The sequence below is a fragment of the Crocodylus siamensis genome, chromosome 10, assembly GCF_052110815.1.
Source record: "Crocodylus siamensis isolate JL-2025a chromosome 10, ASM5211081v1, whole genome shotgun sequence".
Taxonomy (NCBI): Eukaryota; Metazoa; Chordata; order Crocodylia; family Crocodylidae; genus Crocodylus; species Crocodylus siamensis.
The window spans coordinates 11,081,948-11,100,562 of NC_143404.1; the positions used below are offsets into that span (position 1 = coordinate 11,081,948).

Below are 18,615 nucleotides of genomic sequence, written 5' to 3' on the forward strand. Positions count from 1 at the left end.
TTTTTAATCTTGAAAAGTTTTAATTTCTTCAAATATCATTTAGCTTGTCTTTTTATTTGAAAGACAATTGCAAACTAAAAGAAACTAGGTAGGGAATACAGAATATTTCATTCTAAAGAGAGAGGGGAAAGGTGAGACAGACCATAGAGTTTGCCATCTGGCACCATTTGAACTCATCAGTCATGAGAAATTAGCAGAGCAACCTACTGAAAAATATTTTTCTAGAACACTTAATGTTGTTTCATAATGAGGTTGATAAAATACAGGTGAGAGGTGAGAAACATTAGCATCCTTATCTTACTGCTGGGATGCAGCGAATCATCTGTCTGCAGGTACTACATCCTTCTACAGTCATAGTTCTTCCTTTTGTCAAAGTAACCCACCTTCATACCATTTTATGAGTAGGAAAACATATTCAGATTAAGTGTATCTGTGCAACAACTATTCCATGCACAGACCTAATCCACTCAACAGAGGTCTGACTGATGGTTGACAATTATTGAGCTTCTCTACAGGAAAGTAATTGCATCAATTTTTGCTGAATTACACTGCCAGTTGGGGATGGAGAACAGGTTTATAAACTATCCTGTGGAAAAGAAACTTTGCCGGCGAAAATAATTGAATGCACTAGAGAGAGTAAGTTTGTAGAAAGAGTAGTGGTGCCATAATCAGTAGTCCCCTCTACCCTTATTAAGGTTGCCTGACATTTCCAATTATAAGAACCTGCTTTAAGTTGTTTGTTATTTTGCCAGACTTTGACCATTTGGATTAAATGATATATATTAATTTATTGGAAAAGTATCCAACACGTGTTTCAGCCATTTCCAAAAATGAGAACAGAAAACCAAACAACATATGTAGTCTTGCCCATGGTACAAAATTGTAGTGAACTTTTGAGCAGTAGTGCCTCATGCTTTAGCTCAGGGAGCTGACATCTGGTAGATGGAGTAGGCTTTGTGCCTTTTGCCATTCCCATAAAAATCATCCAAAATCTGATGCTTGATCCAAGCCTTTGAACAACTCACAATTTACATAGATTCTAAAGAAACTATCTGAGGATCACAGATTCATTCTCCAGATATACTGTCTACACTGAAGATACTCCAGCTAAGCAGGACTTTTCCTGCAATTGTAGTTTCTCACCGATACAGGCTTTGCTGTTTGGCCTGTGCTCTCACTGCTTACCCATGTTGGGCCCAGGAAGAAGGTGTACGAATTAGGGCTGTGCGAAGCTTCAGTCCTTGATTCTATTCGGCAGAGATTTGGCCTGATTTACTGGCTGAGTCTCTGAATCCAAATCAAATCAGAGGACCCTTTAATCTCTCTGAATTGAAATGGAACCCTCCCAAACGATTGAGAGAGATTCAGAAAGATTTGGAGATTTGGACATAGAGACAGCTTTAAATGTTTTTTCTAAATACCTCAAAGAAGCAGATGTCTTGTGAATGTTGCAATGCTGGGGTGCATGGAGCATCCCACAGAAGCACGGGGGCTCCCCAGCACGCTCGGCAGCAGACCTGGAAGTGAACCAGAGACACTTCCAAGTCCACCAGGGAGCGTGCAGGGGGGCCTCCCCTGTGCCCACCCGGCTCAGCGACTGGTGCCTCCTGGGTCTGGGGGGGGGGGGCACTCAGGTCCCCCCGTGGCTGATCACTGAGCCAGGGAGGCACAGGAGGAGAGCCCCAGTGCTCTCCCCAGCAGACCCAGAAGTGGACCAGAAGTACTTCCGGTCCACTTCCAGGTTCGCTGCCAAGCATATGGAAGGCCGCCCCCAACCCCCACACTCATGTGGGACCCTCCATCTGCCCCAGCATTCACAAGCTGTGCCTGCTACCTCAAGGTATGTAGAAAAAACTTTTAAAGCTGTGTCTATGTCTGAATCACTGGTTCTCCGAATTCCTGATTCTCTGAATCAGCATCAAATCTTCAGATTTGGATTCAGCCAAATCAAATCTGGGACAGTGATCTGAATCAACGAATCAAATCAGTGTCCCTGATTTGGGCCAAATCTGAATTGAATAGGGACCACTTTGCACACCCCTAGTATGAATCATAGGTATAGGGTTCAAATGCTAGTTTGGGGTGAGGATAATAAGGGAGCAGAGGGGACTACTGGAACTAGAGGTTGGTGAGAGGGTAAGGGGGCATGAACTCTTTTGAAAGACTACCTAAGGTAGGTAGAGGAAGAAGCGTGTGGTTAGGTGCATGCAGCATAATGTGTTTTATCTTTTTATGTACTGACTTCATCATATAAAATCTATAAATATTGTCTTTAGAGCAAGGCAGTAACCCAGCCCCACTTTCCCCCCGCCCATCCGAGGGAGTACCTTGCATGGTGAAAGAGCCATGCTCAGATTTGTGTGCACTCCTAAACTTTCTCACTCATTGTGGTCAAATGAATCTTTAATGTCTTTACAAAAAATGGAACATCTTCAAAAGGAGGAGTTCAGAGTGCCCCCAGCCCTCAGCATACATCTTTATAATATCTAACCTAAACTTTGCTTGCTGCAATTTGAGGCTATTGATCCTTGTTCTGTCATCTGCCACCACTGAGAACAGTCAAATGTGGGTTTAAGCACCTAAATCCTGCTTAAGCCTGTTTCTGGATCTGGCTTTTTACACATGGTCAATAATTGTGTGCGCTTCATTTTCTAGACTCGGTACTCGCTGCACCTGAAGTCAATGCAATCTTTGCTTTAAAACATGTTAAGTGCAATATATAGTAAATCGTTCTGAAAGATCAGGTCTTAGATGTCTTAACTTAGAACCCAAAATGTAGCGGATACTTTTAATCTTGATTTTTATGGTCTTATGATAACCATTTACCCCCTAAAGCTGCTGTGCAGAGTAGTTAATATGCTGTGTGACATACTCAGATGTGGTAATTATGGACATCAAAAGAAAAACAAATGGGGACTAATAATCCTGCTTTCGAAGCAGGGTGTGAATAGTGTGCAGTAAATAAGGCCTGAGGCCACATGCACAACTCTGAGGATAAAACAAAATACCAAAAAAACTGCTTATAAAATAAGCATTATCCATCCTGTGCATTTGATGAGGCTGGGGTCCTCTGGACAAAATAGTGTGTGCTCCTGTGATTAAAGAACGTAGCATTCAAACCACAAGCACACAAGGGCCTGAACTGAGGTTGCACAGGTAACATTCATTCTTGCATTTCCTACTTGTTGAGTGTTTCAGTTGGCAACCTTAATACTCTTCTTTGTTCAGAGAGAATTTTTTAAATTCATTTTTTATCTACAGCATATATAATGGTCAAGTGATAAAGAGCAGTTGAGTGGTTCACTTTGGACTTCCACACTTCCTCGCTGCCCACTAATCCTTCTCTCCAGGACTTATTCTAAAATATCATATTCTCCAAGCAGCTGACATACAGCTGACTTTTTTGTTCAAATCAACCACAGAAATGCTTCCTTCTCCCTCCAAGCGTGGAATTTTCCACCTAAAAATTACACCTTCCTGAGGCCCAAGACAGGCAAGATTCAGTCCTCATCCAGTGACAGTTTTACTATACATAAAAATGTCGTTCTCTTAAAGTCCAGTATTTTGCAACCCTGCAGGGCCAAAAGCAGGATATTTCCAGCTCCCCAAGGGAAAGTGTAGCAGTCACTACTAATGCTGGACAGGTCCAAGATATTATACTTCAGTTATATTTTAGGAATAGAAGAGTTATGCAAGATCATTTTTATAGATTTTTATGGCTCCCTCTGAGTACATGCGGGCTCACAATGGCTAGGACACCTGCTTTTATGGGCCGAGGGATATAGAAAACAGTCCCTATAAATATTTTCAAAACCCTGTAAAACAGTGCTATAATAGAATAGGTGTTTGGGGCACACAAGGTACATGAGAGTGAGATGGCATAAATGATGTAAATGTGAAATCCTTTTGTATTTACTGATAATATCCGGAGGAGAGAGAGCAAAAGAGAAACCATATGATGCAAAAAGAAAAATCAGTCATTAATTTGTTACAATATTCTCTCCATAGCAAATACAATATTAAGACAGATTTTGGTATTAGTCATTCTGGATAATACTCCTATGTTCACTCATGGAGATGTACTGAAAATATTTAACTCCCCGCACATTGAAAAGATTACCACTCAATGTCTGACATTAATACATAGTATTACCAAATCATATCTGATAACCTTCTTTATTAAATGCTATTAATCAGAAAATAGCTTTGAAAGCCATAAACAATGCTTTTCTATTTTTTTAAACTTTCATTCAGAGAAATAATGTATTTGAGAGGGAAATAATAATATAACCTTGCATCGGTTTGTTTTTGCAAGAATTTTTGCTTATACTAATACATTTATATGCATCAAACAAAAATAGATCTTCCATAAAAGGACAATTACAGGGCATCAATCAAGACTTCATAACATTATTCCAAGATAGCTATAAGGAATCAGCACTAAAAAAAAAAATTAGTGGTTTGTTTTCTATAACTTCTTACAAATCATTCCATAAAAGTAGCCATCCTACTTTTATTGCTCTAAACTCAGTTTGAGCTGCATTTGATATTAGATTTCAAAATGTTATTAAGTATCCTATATAACAATATGCACTGTGTTTTTCTGGTGCAAATAGTATGTTGACAAGCTTTGTGCATCTTACACTCGAGTATCATTGACACCTATTCCATTTCCAGGAGAAAAACTTCCAGGGGACTGAAAAAAAAGGGGTAATGTTTAAAATAGCAAGTTTTAACCAGATAACATGAATAAGTTAATGCATGGGTTTTCAGTCCTTTTAAAGGAGTGTACTTCTGGGTACAATTTTGATGGAGTGGAGGGGAGGGGTGGCGGTGGCTGGACACAGAGTGGTGCGGGTGGAGCAGCCAGATGTGGAGCAGAGGTGGGGGGCTTGCAGACGGCGGCAGTGCAGGGTGGTGGATAGCGGTGGCAGATGCCACATGCGAGCGAGCTCTCCCTCCACGTCCGGTTGGCTGGGCAGCACCTATGTAGCCTGCAGGGGGGAGCCGCTGCCCTCACTCTCCACCTCCCCCTGGCCTTGCCCCTGGGAGGCAGTGGCGCGGGGTGGCGGGTGGTGGCACTCCATCCCTGCCCATCCGCACCTACCCCCTAGCTCCTTTCCAAGTACCCCCATTTGACAACCCCCGAGTTAATGAATAAGAGCTTCTATCATCTAACTTGTTCAGTAGTCAAAAAAAATGTGAATTTGCCCATAATTTCAGTATCAACTACGGTTAAAGGTGCAGGGCTCAGCTCTGTTTTGTGGTGATTGATTGTAGTTGCCACTAAACTGGGCTTTGGAGACAATATACACATCTCCATGAATACAGATGGTTATACAAGAGTCTGATTGACTTCAGTAACAACGTGCAATATACCATGTATAAGTATTATTTGAAAGATTTGACTATGACTGAAGTGATCAGTGTGTAGGGCGGTGTATGTGTGAAGCCTGCAGATTGTGAACTCCACCCAGACATCTAGGCACGTAGATTCATGACAGCGGGTTGGGCTCCATCTTCCCAGCCCATATGGAAACTGTCTCTGTTGGCCCTGAAAAAAGACGGGCTTTTGTCCCACACAAGCTTCTGTGAACATGAGGTTTTGGTGCACGTAGGAGAGAGTCTGCCCCCGTTATGGTTTTTCTGTTTTCAAGGTCATACTGAAGTGTGACTGCGTTTTTTATTTTGAATGGCTGTAGCCAAAATGCCTGGTGTACCAGATACAATGTTCTGTAAAGATCTTCCTGACAATTGCCCAGATTGCTTTCATTTGTCTACAGTGCAAGTTTGGAAGAAAGTTTTTGAGTATTGGCCAGCAAAAGAACTTTGCATTCCTTTTTGTTATTATTCATTCTGTTGTATTTAATTACTTTATATTGCTCTTCTTACATAATAAGGAGCTCTACTGTACTTCACTAATGAATTTCTGTAAAGGATTTCATTTAGCATGCTTCATGCATTGAGCTAATTAAGGGAAAAAAATCATTCTTTAAGCTAATTAACTGTGGTTTTTAAATGCATCCTTCTGGGTTTTGCATAAAAGTATAAACATTTCAAAGCAGCAGAAGTCTGAATCCTAATGAAAACAGAAGAGAAACTGCAGTGTGTGTTATTCCCCAGTATAGTCCCATTTGGTCTAATTTGAAATAACTTGATAAGCAGAGCACAAGGGCAAAATATTCAGAAACTGAATCGTAGCAAAGTCATGAGTATCTCCACTTCTCTTCTGGAATAACTTTCATTTAAAAATGGTACATGGTAGAAATACAAGAAAAGCCATAGCAGATGAGAGAGGGAGGAAAAGGCACGTTATAACCAATTAAAAATCAAAATATTTTGCTGAAGGAAATACTCTTTTTCCTCCTTAATTCCTATCTAGACTGTTTTTTTAAATTTTTTTTTCACATAAGGTGTTTTGTAGATAACTGACAAACGGCTTGATTTCTTTCTCATCCAGACTCAAGGTTCCAGCACATTTTGTGAGCAATTAGAATAGATTAAAACAAGCTTTAATGCACCCACAAATTAGAGTTTGCTGTATCACCTGAGTTCACAGGCAGGTATTAACTTCCCCCATAAATTAGACAGCAGGGGACTGGCATCCTTTTATATGCATGTAGCACCTTGTTAACCAGAGGAAAAATTCACATTCTCAATCGAGTTACTTTAGTTGCATCACCTTACTCTTACGTTGCCACTCATTTCCTCCTGCCTGATGATTTATGAACTCTCAAATTTGCTATTCAAAATTCATGCTGTGTTGCCAAGTTGAGATGCTATCAAAACAACTGAAAAAGCAGCCTGCCCTTGTGTGATGTCTAAACCAAATTTGCTAAATGATAAGGCCTCTTTCTTGTCTTTTGTTACATACAGGATTTTGGAGAGGATGATTCCCTCTACATCACCAAGGTAACAACTATTCACATGGGCAATTACACCTGTCATGCCTACGGCTATGAAGAGCTATATCAGACCCACATCCTTCAGGTGAATGGTTAGTAAATGGCATATATGACAATCCACTGAAAATGTTCCAGTAAGCAATGCTGAATGTTAATCTTGTTCTCATGAAGCTATGAAATAGAGCAGGAGGATTTTTCTGCAAAGGAAAAATTTAAACAACTATAGGCTTGTCCACTCATGTTGTTACTGTGGTGTGTTCTGATTACACAAGTGGACAAACACATAGTTGTGTCGATTTTTTACCGAGGTAAGCAGCATAAAGTGAGTCTGAGTAAATATATAAATACATTTAGCCCACCTTTACCAATAAGCTTCACCAATTTCATGATCTAGAATACGATTCCTGTCTCACTTAGTAGTTCAGACTGTTTATACTACTGCAGGATTCCTGTTACCAGTTATTAGCATGAGGCCAGATTATCAAGTTGGTTTAAATGGTCCCAGTTCTATTGAGGTCACTTTGCACCAGGTTCCAAACAGAGGAGGAAACATTTTACAAACAGTACATTTCCAAGTAATCAGAAAACCAGACTCCTGACTCCACTTAATTAGCATCTTATTTCACAAGTAGTCTCACTGGAGCTGGTGCTTACCTATCATCAGCAGAAGTCCCTTGCAGTCAAGGATGATTGTCTTCCATGATTGCCCTATCTGTGGGTCCAAAGACAGATGACAAGGCCAGTCTGGGATCAACAGGTTCTATTTCAACTTGGGTGTGTGTTTCCATGCAGGGTGGGTGACTCTGGATTCTTGGTTCAGTCTGTGACACTGTTTGCCACTCCTGGTTTTGCATCACATGTTGTCATTGTGAGGTGTCAAAGTCCTTGCAGCATCCTTCCTCCATTTATGGCAGTCCTGGGCGGTAGTCTCCCATGACTTGATGTTGACGTTGCATATTTTTAAGTTGGCCTTGAGGACATCTTTAAGGTGCTTTCTCTGCCCTCCTCTTGAGCATAGGCCTTGACTGAGCTGGGAAAATAAAACTTGCTTCAGGAGTCTGGAGTTAGACATCTGGATGATGTGACTGGCCCAGCAAAGTTGATGTCAGATGATCATTGCCTTGATGCTCATGATGTTTGTTTGCTAGAGGACACTAATGTTGATGTGTCTGTCTCCCCACTGGATTTGAAGAATCTTCTACAAGCAGTGTTGATGATATTTCTCCAGTGACTTGAGGTGTCTCCTGTAAGTTGTCCATGTCTCAGCTCTGTACAGTAAGGTAAGGATCACAACTGCCTGATAAACCATGAGCTTGGATTTGAATTTGAGGTCATGAACTTCAAACACCAATTTCCTCAGGTGTCCAAAGGTAGCACTTGCATAGTTGAGGCTTTGCTGAATTTCTTTATCAGTGTCAACTTTCTGCAAGAGATGACTTCTGAGATACAGAAATACTCAATGTTCTCCAGAGTCTCACCATAAATCTGAATTGCTGAAGCTTGTTGATGGAGGGCCTTAGCTTTCCAAATGTTAAGCATCAGTCCTATTTTCTTGTATGCCTTAAAAAAGATGTCGATGATTGCCTGAAGATCTGCTTCTGAGTGAGTACACACTACAGCTTCATCAATATACTGGAGCTCAATAACTAAGGTCAGAGTGGTCTTGGTTTTGACTCAGAGTTGGCTGAGATTAAACAATTTACCATCCATTTGGTAGTTCAGTTCCACTCTGACAGGAAGCTTATTAGTGGTCAAATGTAGCATCATGATAAGGAAAATCAAGAAGAGTGTTGGAGCGATGATGCAGCCTTGCTTAATCCCTGTCTTAACCTCAAAAGGATCTGTGATAGATCCATTACTGAGAACCACAGCTCGCATACCAAGCAAGTGAAGAATGGTGATGAATTTCTGTTGGCATCCATACCTCAGAAGGATCTTCCACAGCACTTCTTAGTTGACAGTTGAAGGCTTCCCTGAGGTCAAAGAAGATTGTGCAGAGAGGCATATGTTGTTCCTGGCATTTTTCCTGCAGATGACAAGCAGGGAAGATTATATCAGTTGTGCCTCTTGAAGGGTAAACAGGAAAGAGAACTCTGCCTTCATGGAGTTGGCTTTTTCATTAAGAATGAACTCATAAACCAACTCAATGAGTTCCCTATTGGAATTAATGAGTGCCACATGTCTCTGTCTCAAATTGGCAGGGAGCCAATAAACCACTGTCATCAGCATGTATGCCCCAACTCTTGATGTCATGAGTGAAGCAAAGGATGAATTCTATGCCAAACTTGACCAAATCCTTTCTGACATTCCAGAGGAAGACAAGCTTATTCTGCTCTGCGATTTCAGTGCCAGAGTCAGAATGGACTCAAATCACTGGCAAGGAAGGAGTGGGAATGGTTAGCTAAAATGGCATCCTCCTTTTGACCAAACATGCAGAACATAGACTCACCATCACCAACACCCTGTTCCACCAGAGAAGCAAGTACAAGACATCATGGCAACACCTGTCATCTAAGCATTGGTACTTGAGTAACTACATCACTTGTACCCAGGATTGCAAAAATGACCACATCACTCAAGCTATACTGTTCAATCACTTGATGATTGCCAGCCCAATCACTGATTCATTCTCTCAGTTATATCATTCAAACTGGCTCCCAAATAGTGGCTGCAGCAGAAACAATGGCAATGGACGGTCAACATCAAAAGACCCAAGGACCCAACCAAGCAAGACCTCTTCCACCAACACCTCAACAAAAAACTGGTGAATTCCAATAAAAATGTTGGCAGCACTTGGGGTCCACTATCACTATTGCCTGTGAAGAGACACTTGGATTCTCTACCAATAAACACCAAGACTTGTTTGATGAGAATGATAGAAAGATCCAAGAGTTGCTCAACCACAAGTGCAAGGCCTTTTGTGCCTAGCAGAATTAAGCCAACTCCAAGAAAAATAAATTGGATCACCCACAATCCACGGTAAGAGGTCCAAAGGAGGACCTGTGATATAAAGAACAGATGGTGTAAAGACAAAGTGAAAGCAACTCAACATCTCACTGACATCCACGATATGTGTGGTTTCTTTAGTGCCACCATCTATAGTCCAAGCACTCAAAGACCAACCCCTTTGAGAACTAAGGATGGGGGAAACCTGATCAAGGAAAGGGGAGCCATCAACAGAGCATTTTGAAGACTTTCTCAATCAGGACTCTGTTGGCAAGAGTATTCTCAATTCCATCCAGCAACACCCAGTCAGAGACAATCTTGGAATCCCTCCAACCCTTGATGAGGTGAGGGAAGTCATCCAGCAGATAAAGAACAACAAGGCATCTGGAACAGATGGAATGCCTGCTGAAATCTTTAAGCAGGGAGGAGAGGAACTTACATCACAGCTCTGTGCCCTCATCTTAAGGATCATGGTGAACTCAGGGACACCATGATCATGACAATCTTCAGAAAGCCAGGTCTGTCTGTAGAAATTACAGAGGGATTGTCTTGATGTCCACCACAGGAAAGATCATTGCAAGAACCCTCCTTAACCATCCCCTTGCATTTGCTCAAGAGCTTCTCCTGGAATCTCAGTGTTGGTTTTGGGCTTACCTATACAGCGCTCATAATCAGAGTCACATTTTTGCTTCCCCCATTCCTGGTCTGGCTTGATACTGCAAAGGCCACTGCCTAGTAAAGCAAAATAGGGGTGTTCTGCCGAATCCCTACCAGCTAATGTCCCTTGTACAGAGTCTACACATTGCCCTACAGCGACATTGTTACTTCACCATCCTTTAGTGCTTCCAAAAGGAAGTACTAAAGCATAGCTCAGTAACTGCTTGCACTGCGCTGTGTATGCGGTGTATGGTTAGTTTTTGCTGCTGTTTTGCCATAGTGGTGCGCTAAAACAAGGGACCACACCACTATGGTGAAGTAGCTGCCAATCATATGTAGACCCACATCACCCGCTGTCTCCATAGCGATACACTACAGTGACATAGCGCGTTGTTATGGTGATGTAGGGTGACGTAGACGTCCCACATGAGGAGTGGGAGAACTACACTCTGAACTACAGCATGATTCTCAGCTGTCCCTTTTGAGCATCTATCTGCCTGTGCTGGTGAAGCAGTGTAAAGCTGGTAGGTCTGGGCAATGATAGTTTTTATGCCTTATGCACCCATCCATCTGTTAATGTACAGACAGAAATATACAATGCTCTAATTCAGTGCATTAATTTCAGCCGAATATGGGTGAGTTTAATCCATCATACCTTAATAAGCGTTGTATGTCTGCTATGAGGGACTTTGCTTTAATGAAGTTCATTACTGCGTTATTAGTGTAGGTATATTAGAAAAAGTTGTGTCTATATTAGATTTACAACAGCCCTTTCAGGTACTATGTTCTTTTCAGGCATTCATAAAGGAACAGAATTAGATTGCTGCTAAGGGCAGATAAGTACATGGTATAGTAGAGGTTAAGGCAAGGAGAACAAATAAATAAGGATTTTAATGCAAATCAGGGGTCGTAAAAGTGATCAGGGTAAGAGTCGTGTGGATAACCCAAGAAAGTCATACACTGGAGAAAAGAGGAACAAAGCACTAAGGTAGTTTGACTGGAAATGAACCTAATGTTTACAGATGATATTTTTTCATCTTTTCATATGGTAAATGGTGAAATCCCAGAAATACAGGTAACTACATTGTACGTGGTTCAGTGAGGAAAATAGGTTTCCCTCCTCAAAATGTTATTTGTTTGATGAATGACAGTTGAAAGAAAAGCAAGCTAACAACTTAATCTTGTATATATTATACAATGTATTATGAACCTTGAATGGAGTTTAGTTGGCAGGCAACAATGTAGATTTTGTCATCCCTGAGAATTAAAGACCCAAAGGCTTTGAAACTAAAACCAAAATGCAAGAAGATTAAATGGAATGGGATTTTTCACTTAGTGGTTCAAATCTGAGACATACTCAAGCTTGTCACTCAGATGTTACATTTTGTTGGGGGAGGGATGGATGATGCTTCTAAATTAAAGTAGTAGAGAGAGTTTTGCAAAATAGCTCTGTGCAGCTTTTGTTATCAAAAAGGAAAGCTTTCCAGCACAAAAATCCTCTCTCATTTTGTCCTTTAATGTTGTAATATGGTCATTGAATACTCATGAAAAATATCGTGCACACTAATGTCAAAGAGAAAAAAACAAATGTGATATAGTAATACTGTAGCCTATAGAAATCCTTGTCTTATACAGGGTCCAGTATTCCCATGTGAGACACTGGGCTTTGCGAAACTGCTTTGTTGCAGCACTTAACGTGGTTGGCTACCCTCCCACATCGCTTAGCTCTCTTCTTTTCCACTTGGGTGATTACTCGTTTCAGCAAGTGATGTCAGGTCACCAGATCAAATACTGATGACAGAACTAAGCTGCTTCACCAACAGGAGATGTTGTGGGGTCCCAAGACATATCCCTTCTTGGGAATCTTTTGTCTTTTTCTTTACTGAAGTTCAGGGGCAAATTCTACCATTTCCCCGGAGAGGAGGAATAGGGGAAGCAGCAGCATCATTGCTTCTGGGTACTGTGACAATCTGGTGAATCTGGCTATGTAAAGCATATGAACTCTCTTCAGTACTAGGGACTCTTCATGTCTGTCTGTATCAGACTTCAGACTCCATTTTGAATGTGGGGCTTCTTTCTCATCTTACCTCCATGTTGAACCGAAGCTCCATGGGGGGCAACCCAGAGGTAACAACAGTCTTTGTTAAACTTCAGTGATCCAAACTTTAATGAGCTACTGCCCAGAATAAGTAGTTTTTCAAGTCTGTGCTCTATGGGGGAGTTCATGCCCCACCCTGCCATGGTAACCTGACTACAAAATGGAGCACTTGGTGAACCAGATCAGCTGATCACACAGCACACACAGAGGATTGAAAACTATGAAAAATGGTCTCACCCACCATCTGAAGGAAGGAATCAGAAAGTTTACTGCAGGAGTGAGAGGAGACTCCAGACTCCAAATGTAAAGTCATTTGCAGAACAGAAGGGAAATAGAGATAGGATCTCAGACTCCCCCAAAGACTCGGACTTAAGCTAAAAAGAGCGGTGAGGAAGCTGAGGCACGGAAATGCATCCCAGTGTTGTACTGTGTGTTGGGAGCTATATATTCCTTGTGCCACTTAAAGAGCAGTTATGTTAGAAACCTTTTCAAATCTTGAGTAATGCATGTTTCAACTATGCAGAGAGGTAAAGGATAAACCCTTAGTGCCCGTAGGGTTGGAGATATGGGGAAGGCTGTGCTTTAAGCTGCAGGGGAATCACAGTGCTAGCCACAAGTTCTATGACCCTGGTTTCGCAGCTCTTAGAAAAGGGAGCAACACATGGAGAAGCAGCACCACAGCAGTGTGGCAATGCCTACTCAGATTGAAGAAGCTGACACACACCCAAGCCAAGTGTCAGCTTTACCAAAATGGTGACAAGAGCCCACAAGTTGTCTTGCCTGCACCAGTTATGCACTGGCTGTGAGGCATAGGACTGCACTCAGCAGCAAGGATCCTTCCTGCACTCACCACACTGCTCCAAAACATGTAGGGGGCTGGGAAGGTTGAGCCGTCATTGCACCAACCACAAGCCCACTGTGACAGAGAGAGAAATTTAGCAGCAGTCAAATACTACAGTGTGTATAATTAACTGCATCAATTGTCCCTCTACCCTTAATGCACCCCTGCCTGAATGCACTGGATCTGAACAGAGAACGGTAATTCCCTTTTGCAGAGAATTATAAAGTCTCTAGCGTTGGTTTGGTTCCAGCACAAGCAGTAAATATAAAATATTGACATTTTCCCTGAAGCAAAACAGAGCCCCGAATCCAACACTACCTAGGAGCCCAGCTACCAAGGAGCCCCACACCTAGAAAGGAGGCTGTCTGCCAGGCTCCAGAGGAGCTAGGGGCAAGTGGGCAGGAAATCAGGCAGGTTTCTGTCATCCCCCCTGCCTGTGTGGCATCAAAACTGCATCCAAATCAAACCATCTCCACAGCATGTTTAAACAAACACCTCGTTCTCACAAAAATGTTTCACCGTTTCACCTGTGCATGACCATAATGCAGCCGTATGTGATGGCTTGAGCCATTGGCTTTGTTCCTATTGCCAACCTCTATTTCCTACATCAAGCAAAGCAGCGTTCTCAACTCAGAAACAGGAAGATAAACACAGATGCAGAAACAAGGCAGCGTATGTAGCCCCAAGAGAATTTCAAGTAACATCTTTATAACATTACTGAAACAGTTAAGATGCAGCCCACTCTAGGCTGGTGTTTCTCAACCTTTTTAGACTCAAGGCATCCCTTGTGAGATGCAAGGCACCCCTCAGAAACTCCCAGCTCTTAGCTTTCCTTGTGTTTTGACTGGGGCAAATGGGGCAGAAAGCAAGGCAGCCGATCAGGCAGGGGAAGGGGATCAAAGTGGCACTCAGGGAGGATCTTGGACACATTTGTGGTATGCCTGCCAAAAAGTTGGCCCCCCCTGAACTAGAACATTACTTTGGCTGAACTGGTTGATCAGTTTTAAATAATCAAATGTAACATTGCTATGTTGTTCACATTAGTCAGCGATACAGCAACAATTTTTTGTGAAAAGAGCAGGGAGCTCTATACAATTCCAAAGAAAGAGAGGAGATATCGCCTTGTGACTCTAACTGAACCCACCGATCTAAAACCCCAGCCCTGTAACATAAGCAGGAATGAGCAAGCAGGGTAACAGCTCCACGTGCCAATCTAGAGGGGGACCAAGAATGGCAGCTGCTGGCCAAGCCGCCCCTGCCACTGTGCTGGCTGCCGTCACTGCCCAGGTGCAAAAGCAGCCATGAAACATTGTTGGCAAGATGGAGGCAGGAGAGGATGGAGTCATTTCTTCAGAAACTCAAGTGGTACGTTAATAGGCCCGGATGCCTCCTTTCAGTTCACCTTTGGGGTTACCAGCAAATAGCAGCAGCAAAAAGAGTATATATGTTCTGCTCTGCTCCTCTAAATTTTACCGTGATTTACATGCCAGGTGGCATTTGGATTTTGTATCATTTTCTTTCCCTTGAGCCTGGTTAGTCATTTGTCTCCCTTTAGCTATATGTTGACTTCTTGCATAGTGGCAACTGGTTATACAAAGATAATATTAATCACCGGCAGTGGGGAAGCATATTTAGTTCCCAGCTACAGAATGTGGTTTCTTAATTGCTTTCTACCATGTATATGAGAACTGGCCTCAGTGTCATGTACTATATCTGACCATTAATAGCCATCCTCCAACTAGATTTCTGTTTTTTTCTTTTAGGAATGTATCATTGCCATGTAATGCAATACGTGAAAGATAAGCTTGAGGCATGACGTTTAGAACCTATGCCAGATCCAGATTCTAACTATTTGTTAAACGAAATGTTCTTTCAATTCAGGGTTTAGTTGCGGGGTGATCTGTATTGTTTTAGATGCACTAGATGTTAGTCTCATTTACTGATACATCTAAAAAAAGATTTCCTTTAATCCGACTACGTGAATAAGCTTTTCACCATAGTCCCCTTTTTGTCACACTGTAGGTACCTCCACCCCATAGCAGTCAAAAGGTCCTCTCTGGAACCAGAAGCCCTCATTAGAATTTCACTGGAATATAGCAGGTTTAATTTTGACTTCAGAGAAATGTAATATAGTCCTTCCCTTTCTATCCAAATAGATAACTTCAGAATCAAGATAAACATGTTGTTTCCTTAGGCCTCCCTTTGAATTATTGGATTGGCTTTCCACTTCATTAGATCAGCTAATTTTGTTTTGCCTAAGAAGGCACAACACTGCCATTACAGTAAGCTTCATTCCTAAGATATATTAGTGGTTTTGTGGCTTTGTACCACAGCACAGTATTAGGCATTTTTTCTTGCTGTTGTGGACTCTACCGTACTTCAGATATTATTGTTCCTGTGCTCTATTTTTGTAGCCAGAGACCTGGGGACCTCAATGCAAGGTTTATGTACATTTTTCTTAGCAGCAGCTCCTGGATGCAGACTACAAGTTTCACAGCTTTCGTTCCATTAATGGTTTCCCAGGATCTTGAAGTATGTCACAGGCAATAATGAATCAAGTTTCATAACCCATCAAAGGCACCAAATAAAATACCACATTTTACATGTGGGAAAACAGAGACACAGATAAATTACAGGACTTTTCTGAGGTCAAACAGAAAACCAGTGGTTTGGGCAGGAATGGAACCCAGATGTCCCGATTTAAAAAATCTAGAGCGTGTATCCTCTCTCGTTGGGCATGTCTAGATGAAACGGGCCCTAAATTGAAGTGGTGGGTTTTAAACAACACCGCTTCAATTTAGGGCTGATTAAATGTCGTGCACCGCCCCCCACTATCACTACTTATATACCTGTCTTTCTGGTGGGGAGGGTGAGCTGCCGGTGGGCAGAGCAGTCCCTGGGCTGGGGCCGGGGGGGTGCTTCCCTCCACAGCAGTGGCACCTCCCCTCCCAGGTGGAACTGGCCTGCAGGCTCCCAGCTTGGGCGGCCCCAGGGGGCACCGGAGCCACAGAGGGAAGCACTGGGCCCCCGCACAGCTCAGAAAGGCAGGCTCGGGTGAAGGGGGTGGGGATCAGGCTTGCCGCTTTTCTTGCGCGGAGCTGGCTTTCCCGGGCTGCTGCCAGGCTGCCTGCAGAGCCGCGGAGCTGCATGGAGCCTGGTGCTTCGCTCCGCGGCTGTAGGGACAGCAAACTAAAACTCCCCGGAGGAGTTTGTTCGCTGAGCCCCAAGTCATTTAAGGTGCATTACGCCACCTAATTTCCTTCCGCGGCTGTAATTAATGCACAATACGGCACCGAGGTATGCAAACACCGACACCATTAAAGCGGTGCAGAAGCAGTTAGCCCGCTTTAAAGTGTCGTACGCACACACCCCTTGTTTTGTCTACACACAGCCTATGGCAGCAGAATCTCACGGGTAGTTAGTGTTTTTACATGTGCTTGGTAATACCTGCTCACATGTTTAGCGATACCACCGATGACATGATGAACGTTGTTTATTAACAATAAAGTGTAAATAGAAATATACACTAATTTTGACATAGAAAAATGCGAGTAGAAGGGAGAGCTGAAGACCACCCTAAATATTGGATAAACAATAACAGCAGATGCAGTTTGTGCCACAGACGTTAAGACACCTCCCACTGAATCTCTGTCATATGCATAGTGTGTATGTCACAGCTGACCTGATGCATCTGTTCTTAGATCAACATCAAGGTTTAAATCTTACACAACTTATGCAGTATTGGTAAAAGACCCTCGTGTTTTATAAAGAAAAGAATTTTAGGAAATTAAGAGAGTAGAAGGCTCTAGAGTCAAAACTAAGCCGTGTGAATCTCGCATGCAGGTGTATCTTTGATAGCAGGGAAAAGGAGTACCTACAAAATGATATTCTTTTTCTGCAAACTGATATCACCTGGAAAGTTTATACTGCATCTAGTTTTGTTGAAAGAGAAAAAAGCAATTTATCTTTTCCACCGAAAAGAGTTGCTAAGAATACAGAATCCCGTAAAATTGTAATCAGCTATGAAAATTGATAGTTTGCATATCAAGAGACCACTGAGTGTAGGGAATAATTTTGCTTGGTTCCTGCACTCTGGAAAACATCAGCATAAATCACAATATTGTACTCCATGAAAATGGTTACTAAGGGCCATTGGATTTTGAGTCCAATTATAAGGACCTTGTAGGAGACATTTCTAATAGTGGAGATATGTTTTAAACAATGCAATGTTTTGTTAACTTGGCATCCAATAGAATTGAGAGGGGCTGCTAATTTATTTCAGTAGTGACCTGAAAGGATTAAAACACCTGAGATAAATAATGAATTTAAATAAAAACTAAAATACACAGATGCTATAGTAGCAATGTACTGCTTTGGGCCTTGGTTTTGTCAGCATTTCACACAGTGACTTGTGTCTTACTACTGGGAAGAATGATATTAATGACTCCGCTCACAAATTAGGTATTACTCTGCATCAGCAAGTGCTGCAGAATCAGGTCCTTTACAGATAAGTCTGTCTACCTAATCTCCACTTGAATGAGCACTGTTCCTTTACCACTTTGCTTAATGTAACAGCATATTATATTGCCTTTGGCTGCAGACAAAGTAATGATATACATTCACTAAGGGAAATGGCAAAGTATAGTCCATACATTCCAAAGTCTGGAGCTGAAGTCTTTGCAAGTTTAAAATAAAATGTGCTTTCATGGAATGTATTAATTTGTAGCAAGGATAATAAACATGCATTCTGCAATTTCCGGGTTAGCGCAAAGCAGTTATATGCAATAATTTATATAGGCAATGATTTTATGAAAAGACAAGGAAAAATAAATAAAACTTAAAATGGAAAGGAACAATAGCAAGTTATGGGAAGAAAACAAAAATGGAGCTATAACCCAGATTTTGAAGTTGAGCGAATGTAATTTCCCCATTAATCGTTCTGGAAAAAAGATGTACACTGGGCCATAATTTCAAGTTAAGCCAATTTTAACAGAGTACAGTTTCTAGGGTACCCAATAGCTACCTTTTGCAAGGTTAATATGTTCTGTTCTCAGAGTTGCTAATAAAATATGTGAAAGGCCTTGGATCCAAGCTATTAAGAAAGAAATACGAAGATTTAAGCAACCTCTATTTTGCTAGTTAGTGCCTTATTTACAGAGGGCATAATC

The 18,615-nt window shown here is 41.8% G+C and overlaps 1 protein-coding gene across 1 annotated transcript in view; it reads left to right on the plus strand.

Annotated features, from left to right (window-relative positions):
* FSTL4 (follistatin like 4) overlaps positions 1 to 18,615 on the plus strand; it is a 521,826-nt gene that overhangs the window by 453,938 nt on the left and 49,273 nt on the right. Inside the window, exon 9 of the mRNA XM_090064753.1 lies at positions 6,877 to 6,997. Coding sequence (XP_089920879.1) covers positions 6,877 to 6,997 — 121 coding nt within the window. The remainder of the gene's footprint in view (positions 1 to 6,876; positions 6,998 to 18,615) is intronic.